Source organism: Ochotona curzoniae, unplaced genomic scaffold (assembly GCF_017591425.1).
Source record: "Ochotona curzoniae isolate NIBS_2020 unplaced genomic scaffold, NIBS_Ocur_1.0 contig_4792, whole genome shotgun sequence".
NCBI lineage: Eukaryota > Metazoa > Chordata > Mammalia > Lagomorpha > Ochotonidae > Ochotona > Ochotona curzoniae.
Window position 1 is genome coordinate 11,012,501 of NW_024466389.1, and position 9,787 is coordinate 11,022,287.

Below are 9,787 nucleotides of genomic sequence, written 5' to 3' on the forward strand. Positions count from 1 at the left end.
TCTTTCTCTACCTGCTGCCTGCTCCCACCCCCACGGCGATCCCATCTAGTCTTCCCAGCTTTCAGTTCCACTCCTGGGTGGCCCAGCCCGCACCTTGCTCCAGGTTGCAGCTGCCGGCCACGAAACATCCCTACCTGAGCTCGTGTTCTTGGACCCATTCCACTCACAGCCCACCATTCAGCGCACAAAGAATCCTTCCTTCCAATCACTTTGTCCCTCCAGCACCTGCCGTCTCCGACTCCACCATCGCTGGCCTGCAGGTGGCAGTATCCTCCCGCCTTCCTCCCCCACAGTCTGCACCTGCCACTCAGCTGCAAATCGCTTCTTCTCCATCCCCGGCCTCATTCTCCTGTCCATCGGCCTGCAGCCCCCAATTCTGCCCACCCCCCTCCTTATGACACCTGGACCACTCATGTGCCCAGGCTGGCTGTGCCTGTCTCCCCACCAATGGGGTTCCTGCACAGGCTGTAAAGTTGGTTAGCCTTATACCCAGCACCTACAACCACACCAGGCACACAGCAAGCATTCAACAGATTATTTGCTTTAGGAGCAAAAGCCCTGGCCCAGATGCTTCTTATTTAAAAGTTAGCACTGGATGGGCCTGGCGCGGTGGCGCAAGTGGTTAAAGGTCCTCGCCTTGCACGCCCGGGATCCCATATGGGCGCCGGTTCTAATCCCGGCAGCCCTGCTTCCCTTCCAGCTCCCTGCCTGTGGCCTGGGAAAGCAGTCGAGGACGGCCCAAAGCTTTGGGAACCTGCACCCGCGTGGGAGACCCGGAAGAGGCTCCTGGCTTCGGATCGGCATAGTATCGGCCCATTGCGCTCACTTGGGGAGTGAATCATCGGATGGAAGATCTTCCTCTCTGTCTCTCCTCTCTGTATATCCGCCTTTCCAATGAAAAAATAATAAAAATAAATCTTAAAAAAAAAAAAAGTTAGCACTGGAGCAGGCGCTGGGCCCAGTAACATGCCCTGTGAGGCACCTGCACCCCGAATCTGAGTACTTGGCTTTGACTCTCGGATCATGCAATAGGTGATGGTTCAAGTACTTGGGTCCCTGCCATTCATGTGAGAGACTCAGATAAAGTTTCTCAGATAAAGTTTTTGGCCTGGCTGAGCCTCAGCTGTTGTGGGCATTTGGGAAGTAAAGCAGCAGGTGGGAGATAAATGTGAGAATGTGTACGCACGTGTGCTGCCTTCCAAATGAAGGGGGGAAATACTGTACCATGTATCGAGCACTTACGTCTCAGAGCTTTGGTAGGCATGTTAGATAATAAATCTTCAGCAGTCACCCCAGCCCTGGGAGCCACTGACTGGGTGCTGAGTCTGGGTTGGCCACCCTACGATGGGCAGACATTCTCTACCAGTACCAGATTAGACAGGCTCTCAGTTGTACAATGATGATAATCAGAATGATACAACAAGGGCCTGGTGTGATAGCCTAGTGGCTAAGGTCCTTGCCTTGCATGTACCAGGATCCCATATGGGTGCCAATTCGTGTCCTAGCTGCTCCACTTCCCATCCAGTTCCCTGCTTGTGGCCTGGGAAAGCCATGGAAGATGGCCCAAGGCCTTTGGGTTACAACCTGATGCCATGTGGGAGACCTGGAAGAGACTCTTGGCTCCTCGCTTTGGATTGGCTCAACTTTGGCTGTGGCAGCCACTTGGGGAATGAATCAATGTATGGAAGATCTTTTTCGCTGTCTCTCCTCTTTGTAAATCTGCCTTTAAAAAAAATAATAAATCTTTTAAAAATTTGTAGAACTAATGCTCATAGCATTTTTTTTGAAGACCCACTGTGAGAGCCCACTCCCAGCAAGTATGCAGGATAATACTGAGCACTTGCTGAGTTTTATCTGATGACAAGAGCCTACTGTGTGCTAGAGGCTCCTTCAGGTCACTTTCATTTTCAGACAGTCCTGGCCTGGTACTCCCAGAATCCCATTTTACAGGTGGGGAGACAGAGACCCAGAAGAATGCAGAGATTTGCCAAAGGTGTCACAGCAGCCCAGACTCACTCCCGGGTCTGTCTGTCCCCAACGCCTGAACTTTCAAACCACAGGAGGGGCTGCCTCCTCAAGACGGGATTAATTATCTGCATACATTCCTAATGCCCACTCCCCCACCGCTGCCATGGTTGATGGGGGCGAGGGGGCGATGACGCTGAGCCCTCCGCACATCCTCCCCTCTTGGCCCTGCTCAGCCTCTTCTCCCGGGGCCCAGGGCCTCACCTGCGGAAGGAGAAACAGGGAGAGGAAGTTGGCCACGGTAATGGTGGACTCGGAGTTGTCAGGGCCGATGACGGCCACGACACGGGGCACGTAGTGGCTGTAGTCGTCCTGTATGGGCAGGAAGTAGTCGTTCCGTGCCAGGAAGTAGAGCACAGGTTGGATGTTGTTGGAGATATAGCACACGTCCACCATCTCGTAGCCCAGCTGCACGCCGGGCAGCAGGTCACTCTGGTTGTTGATTTCTTCCACGGCGAAGCGCATGGCTTGCATCAGGTTGTAACCCAGCACCTTCATCTCATACCTGGAGGGGCCACAGCAGGCGGGGAGGAAGGAGCAGGACCAGAATGAGGAGGGGTGGGGATGGGAGAGCCAGACAGCCACTCCTCCTCCCTGGCCAATGGGCTCATTGAAAAGAGACGTTCCAGAAGATTCTGGCATTTTCTCCACAGACTTATCACCACACCACATCTCTAAGGTCATGTCCCTGGGACACCAGGATCCCTGTGGCCACCTTTCTGAAGCCCTGAGATGTGACCACTATTACCCCATGCAACCCCTGTCACCAACCATGACTGCATACCAACATCACCACCACTGGTACCCTACCACTTCAGCCTTGTTACCATGATCAGTGCCATTGCACATGGTCACACCATCACCACTGCCACCACCATCCCTGTCACTGTTCTCTTCACCATTTCATTATCAATGTTATTGACATCACCACCACACCCATGGTCACCATCATCAGAATCCCCACTGGTACGCCAGGTGGCATCACTGGCACCGCCACCCTCACATCCCCCTCCAGGGTACATGGAGGATGGCTTTTTAGGGTCATCCTTAGGGGTCTTCTACACTGTCCTTTTCTCTGTATCTCCCAGAATCTTCCATCTTCTCTGAACAGACTGTTTTACAAACCCAGGCTTGCTCCAGTGTCCCACAGGAGGCCTTCAGAAGAGTGGGAGAAGAGCGGCACCCCTACTCACCCCAGCCCTTGGGAACTACCAAGTTTCCCCTGCCCAGTCTGAGAACCTGCTGCAGAAAACACCCTGCATCCCGAGGCCGTATCCACTGTGAGGTGGGCTCACAGGTGGCTGGAGCGGGAAGGAAAGTCTGGGTGAGCTCCAATGTCCTGTCCCTCTACACAGGGACAAGGCACGGGGACCATCCAGGTCATGGTGTTTCAACACTCAAGCATGAGAGATTTGGGTGCCATGGATCATCCAGGCCCTCTCCCAGGGACCCATGGGGTGGATCCAGTGCAGAGGGCTGGGTGGATGGATGAGGAGTGGTGTTCTGAGCCTCAAGGCCTGCCCAGGCCCTCCCCGAACCATAGTGCCAGCGCTGGCCTCTCCACCCACCCCCACCCGCATGCGTAAGACTCACTCCTCACACTTGGGCACATGCAGCGAGCTGATGTGAGTGGTGGACTTCACGTTGGCATGAAGCGTGAAGAGGCCACCCAGGAGATAGTCTCCGGACAGATAGAAATCTGAGTTCTGGGCTGGTTTGGCCAGGACCTGCAGCAGAAGGAGCAGAGAGCAGGCTCTCCTGGCGTGGAGACCCATGGCTGGTTGTCAGAAGCCTGGGGAGGCGACCCTGCCTCACAGGAGAGCAGGCAGCATGACACTGGAGCATTTGCACACACATTTACATAGTGATGGGCCTGCCTCTGAGACAGGTGGAGCTGTTGATGGAGGGCGGGGAGGAAGGGGGCCAGTAGAGATGTGATCCTGTGTTGGAGCCCACCATGGCCGAGGGTGGGCTGGGAGAGGAACCGAGTGTCCTGCTCAGGGGGCTACACTGCCCAGGGGGCTGTGTGCAGGGATCATCTCCCTGATGTGTCAAACACGTGAGAGGAAAAGGCACAGGAACTCAACCCAAACAGCAAAAGGCAACAGAGGCACCCAGGCCCCCTGGGCTCATTCAGAAGGAGCCATCCACGGGCACACGTGGGGCCACGACAAGCCCTGTGTGTGCTCACCGGGTGGTGGGCAAGGACAAGTTTCACAAGGCAAAGGTCAATCATTCCAATAGATAAAGGCCAAACAAGAAGAATGACGCAAGTTATTTTGGAAGCCACATGGGTCGGTGACAAGGATCGATAACCAGGGTGGCATGAGCCAGAGATGGAACAGGAGCTGCTGGGTGCAGGGCTGGGGTTTCCAAGTGTGAGCTCCCCGCGGCAGAGGCTTTGTTATCCAGTGCCAGCGGGATGTCTCCTGCGTCACAGCCTGCTGGATTCAGCTGATTGGTTCATTGATCGATTGATCATTTCTTTAGTTCTGTTTTGTTAAGGCTTGGTACAAGTGACTCCATCCAGGGCTTGGCACCCAGCCTCCGCTGAGGCCGTAGCAGCCGTCCACTTGTTTCAGGCCCCTGTCACAACTGGCTGAGCCGGGACACAGTCTTGACTCCAGGGCTGGCTTTTCATGGCCACATCACGTGACGTCAGCAGGCCATCACTCCAGCAGCAAAAAGAATGGATGGTGGTCAGCAGTGGAATACAGCCTTATTCCCTCTGACAGCTGCCATCTGCCAGCCCAGGAAGCTGCCAAGTCTAGGCTAGGAATCCCACTGGATGGCCCCTCTGGGACCACACCATGTGGAGGAGACAAGCGTGCAGGCAGGAAGCGAAGAAGCAGCGGTGACCACTTCTGGGAGTTGGGTAGAGCAGAATGGCTAGTGTGGCACAGCCAGGGTCACCAGACAAGGTGGGCTGTGCCTGGGCCCTGGTGAGTGCAGGCAACACGGGAAGGTCCTGGGGGTGGCTGATTGTGTTGGAGCTAAGAGGGTCTGCAGCCATGACCCAGAAAGGGAGACTGAGGCCTACACGTGGCAACCACATGTTTTTCTCAATGTCAGGTGACCACCCCTTGAGCTCCAGGGAAGTTGACCAAAAGTATGTGAGACCAGCTTTATGGTGCTACCAGGATGGGTTGGGGATGGAATCAGACTGACCCAGCCTGGGAGAGGCAAGGTCTGTGCCATGAAACTCAGCGGATCAATGGTGTCCATGAGTACAACCACTTTTAAGATATATTTTTTATTTATTTGAAAGGCAGAGAGATCTTCCATTTACTAGTTCACTCCCAAAATGGCTGTAAGAGTCAGAGTCGGGTGTCTAACTAGGAATCAGGGGTTTCCTTCTGGTTTCCCATGTGAGTACAGTGGCCACGTACTTGGGCCATCCTCCACTGCTTTCCCAGGTCATTAGCAAGGAGCTGATTCAGAAGCAGAGCAGCCAGGACTCAAACTGGAGTCCATATCAGATGCCGATACAACATTATTAGCTTTACAAGCTGTACCACAGCACTGACGGGAGCACAGTCGTCTGCTGCAGTGTGCCATGGGCCCTGTCATCCTGTTTAATTCTAAAATCTTGGGAAGACATCTGCTATTCACTGATTGATGTCCTCAAATGCCCACAACAACCAGAACAGGGTCAGGTTGAAGGGAGGAGCCAGAACCCCAGCTTGAGTTTCCCAAATGGGTGGCAGGGATCTGGGGACTTGAGTCATGCTGTGCTGCCTCCCAGGGTGCTCGTTAGCAGGGAACTGGAGATGGACTTGAACCCAGTCCCTCTGGTGTGAATTACCGGCATCCCAGCAGCATTTTAACTCCTAGGCCAGACACCTGCCCTGGTCTATGTCTCTTAGCAGGTACAGATTAGAGCAGCATGCAATCTTAGGGCAGTCTTACAGAGGATGGGGAGGCCCCAGGGCTCCAAGGAGGGCAGGATCTGGGGGTCCCACTGGTGGAGCTGCTTCCTGTGGCTGTTAGCAGGCTGACCACCCCTCTGCAGACCCAGATCTTGCTGGAGCACTGGATTATAGGAGCTAGCTGAGACTGCATAAGCTCCACCTCCACCTTTGTTTGCTGTCCACTCCCAACCTCCCTCTACTAGCTCAAAATTGGGCAGCTCCAGTGCAGCAGTGGGTGGGGACAAGGAAGGGCAAGACCTTCCCCAGGGAAGTCCTAACAATCCAAGGGTGTGGGCAGCCCCTGGCAGCTGGGAAGCCACAGGGAGACTCCGTTTTGATAGTATACGCCCAGAGACCCACCAATGCCTCCTGGCGAATCTGCTGGCTGCTGATCTGTTTCAGCCACAGAAGGATCTGGGGGGACTTCAAATGAGCACAAGCCCAAACGGTGACAGCCTTAAGGAGGAAGCAACCCTGGGGAGCCTGGGCAAGGCTGTCTCCAATATTCCCATAGCTGTCCCACTGAGCTCTGCGGTGGGTGGCTGTGTGAGTTCTGGGGCAACTTCCTATCCCTAGTGCATAGACAAGCAAACCAAGATGCAGTGATGAAGTGGCTTGGACCACTTGGATTGGAATCCAGCTTTGCTACACCTTAGAGCTCACATCCTTTCCAGCACACTGACACATGGTCTAAGCCTCAGATTGAATCAAAAAGAACAGGCTGTCCAGAACAAGGGAGACACAAATCCCTCGTGTCTTGGGGTCCTCAGACCTCACATGAATGATGAGCACACAAGAATGGTTCTTGTTGACAGAACCCGGGATGAAGCTCATTTCCCTGCTTAGATTGTCCGATCCTCCTAGCAACACGAGAGGGAAGGAGGGTACAGTCGCTGCTCTAGCTCCATTCTGCACAAGAAGAGAATGGGGCTCCGAGAGGTGATGGGACCAGCCAAGGTCACTCAGCCACGTTGACACCGGACCATGGTCCTTGACACCACTACAACAGGTGCCAAGGTGCAAAGCATCCAGACACCTGCCCTGACAGAGCTGGGAAAGTTCAGCCTGGGGAGGAAGTGGTTCGTGAAGCTCTTGACCAGGGTGTGAAGGATGGTATAGGGGGCAGGGGGTGGTGATGCTCTGTGGGGCTCCAGAAGGCCCTGCCTGGCCAGCAGATAGGTGTTTGGCCAGCAGGCTTCAACTCCTTCTAGCTCCCTCACATGTCAGGCAGCTGCAGCCACTTTCAAACCATAAGTGAATGAGCACCTGCTGTATCAATGCAAGTAAATATTATATGACAGTGTTAGTGGCTTCTGCTGGTCACAGGATCTTCAACTGTAGTGAAAGACTGTATGACTCTAAGAGCTGACCATTCAGGGTCCTAGGCCTGCCACCTGCAAACATGTGACCTCTCCCAGGCCTGAGTTGCACAGCCATGCCTGCCTGGAGGCATAACCTGGGGCCAGTATCCAATGAGAAGACAGCTTCCTGGCTCCACTCCACGCATACTGGGTCAAACGCTTGAATGGCTGAATACCACTGCCTGGGCACTCGGGCCTGGGAGCAGGCACAGCAGAGACTTGGACAAAACTCTGTGCCTTGTGTACCTGAGGGTCAGGTGCTACCTGTTCTCCCAACAGGGACCAATACAAGGGGCGCAGGTGCAGCCACAGGCAGCAAGACCCACTCTTGGTCCTGCCCCTTGTGCAGTGGGTCTGTCACCTCCTCACAGTCTGAGAGGAGCTCCCAGGTTAATTAGTGGGGGCATCTGGCCACTAACAGGTGCTCAGGCCTGGCCTCTCCTCCTTCCTGGATACTCCTGCACCCTAGGCGAGGCTCTGGCAGAGCATGGGCCCCAGCATGATTTCATTTGTTTCTGAGCTCCTGTGGGGGTCAGAGTGCAGGAAGAGGGGTGAAGGCTGGGACCCGAGCCCTGTCTGGCTCTGCAGGCTGCCAGGGGCAGCTCTGAGCAGAGGACTGGTGGTCAGAGATGTGGGACAAAAATTCAGCTTGGCCATTTTCCACATATTCCCACTGTTATTCACTTGTGCCTCACTCTGCTCATCTGAAACGGGAGTCACAGGACAAGTGCACTGGTGTGGCTGGGGATCCAAGGAGCATCTTCTGTCCTCCCAGGAGCTCCAGGTCAGCCTGGTAGCCAGCAGCCGGTGCAGGTGCCCCCTTATTTGCTTGGAGTGCATGCTCAGCTGGTGGCCTGTAGCACGGTGGTGACAGCGATGTCCGGCCTCAACCAAATGTTTCACGCTCCAGGCCCAGGGCCTCCAGCCAAGACAGGGAAATAAAGGGGCTCCTTGGGCCACCGCAGACATGGCAACTTACTGCGGTAACCATGCAAAGAAGCTTCAGCCACTAGGGCAGGAAGTGGGCCCCGAGTCTGGGGGGGGGGGGTGAGGGGGGCAGAGGGAACAGAGCCCAACAGCTTTCAGTCACCCTAACCCTGAAGAGGCGACAAAGGTGTGAGTTCAGGGAGGGTGGGACAAGATGACAGCAGTAGAGGAGGACCTGGAAGTCAGGGACTTGATGGAACAGGTGGGTTTCAACAGAGCTGGGTTCAAACCCAACCTCCTGCCGGCGGCCATGGGGATCGCTAAACCTCTGTCCATCAGCCCTGCTTTAGAGGTCAGAAAGCTACCAGGCAAGATCACGGTCAAGGTGAGAGCAGGCTAGGTGGGAAAGTACTTGGTCAAGTCCAGTACTTTCTCAGCATGACCTTGAGCCACTTCTGCCCCTCAAGGTCCCAGTATGACCTTGAGCAAGCCCAGTTCCCTCCCACTGACAGAGCCTGCATGTTGTTGCTTATGAACCACAGCTGCTGCCCCCGAGCCTGGGCAGTCACCTGGAGTCCAGTCCCTCTTACATAAATCCCTGGCAGACGCTGAAAGAGCAGGGGCAGGGCTGGCTCTGCCAAGGGGCGGGTCTTCACTTGCCTCCCCCCAGCTGAAATCCCTCATGCCCACAGCCCTGACAGAGATGCCCTGGGACAGGGAGGGGTTAACAGCTTTAGGGAAAGGTCCCTTCTCATGATTCACACATGATGAGGCCCAGGCACGTGTGTCCCCCGCTGCGAGAATCTGCCCCTGAACGGGCTCCTGCCCGCAGCCTGATGGGTCACTCTCCAAGTCCCCATTAGGCAGTTGCACGGGCCGTTCAGCATGCTGTGTGACCGTGCCAAGGGGGAGCAGACTTGGCTCTACAGTTTGGCAGCCCTTGCCCCTTGGCCTTGCTTTCCTCATCTGCAACATGGGAGCACGCATGTCCAAAGCTGCTGTGAGTGAGGAAGCAAGCCTTGGCACAGGCGTTGGGGTCTCCAGAGACACGAAACAAGATGCACATGTTCTCATGTGTGTGTACGCGCACACACATGGTCAAGAGCAGGTGTGAGATTCTGGACTTGTGGAGAGAAGTGTTCAGAGGGCCAGCAGGCTGGAGACCAAGGGCAGTGTGCAGGGGTCCTGTCCTGCATGCGTGAGCTCAATCTTGGTTCTTCAGCTGGCTGGATGGGGCCTGTGCTTTGCTTGCTGAGGTCCTCCGATTTCAAGGTCAACTTCAACTAAACACACTTTCATAAATCACCCAGAATATCTGACCCGGGGTACTGTGCAGCCCAGCCAAGCTGAGATACCCCAATGGCAGCTGTGACAATCACTGTGGCTGAGGGGTCACCGTGAGCCATTGTGGTGCCTAGCGCTGTTCTCAGCACCAATGTGAATTAATCCTGTGTGTGTGGGTGCATGGAGGATGGACCCCATCTCCCAGATGAAGGCCCGCAGGTTTGGGGAGGTTACAGGGACTTTGGGGGACCACCTGGCTGGGAGGCAAAGTGCCTGGAT

General features: G+C 55.2%; 1 protein-coding gene across 1 annotated transcript in view; it reads right to left on the minus strand.

Annotated features, from left to right (window-relative positions):
- Nucleotides 1-3,800, minus strand: part of TAS1R2 (taste 1 receptor member 2) — a 16,534-nt gene extending 12,734 nt beyond the window's left edge. Inside the window, exons 1-2 of the mRNA XM_040987704.1 lie at nucleotides 3,619-3,800; nucleotides 2,230-2,530 (exon numbers count right to left, since the gene is read on the minus strand). Coding sequence (XP_040843638.1) covers nucleotides 2,230-2,530; nucleotides 3,619-3,800 — 483 coding nt within the window. The remainder of the gene's footprint in view (nucleotides 1-2,229; nucleotides 2,531-3,618) is intronic.
- Between the last annotated feature and the right edge of the window lie 5,987 nt (nucleotides 3,801-9,787).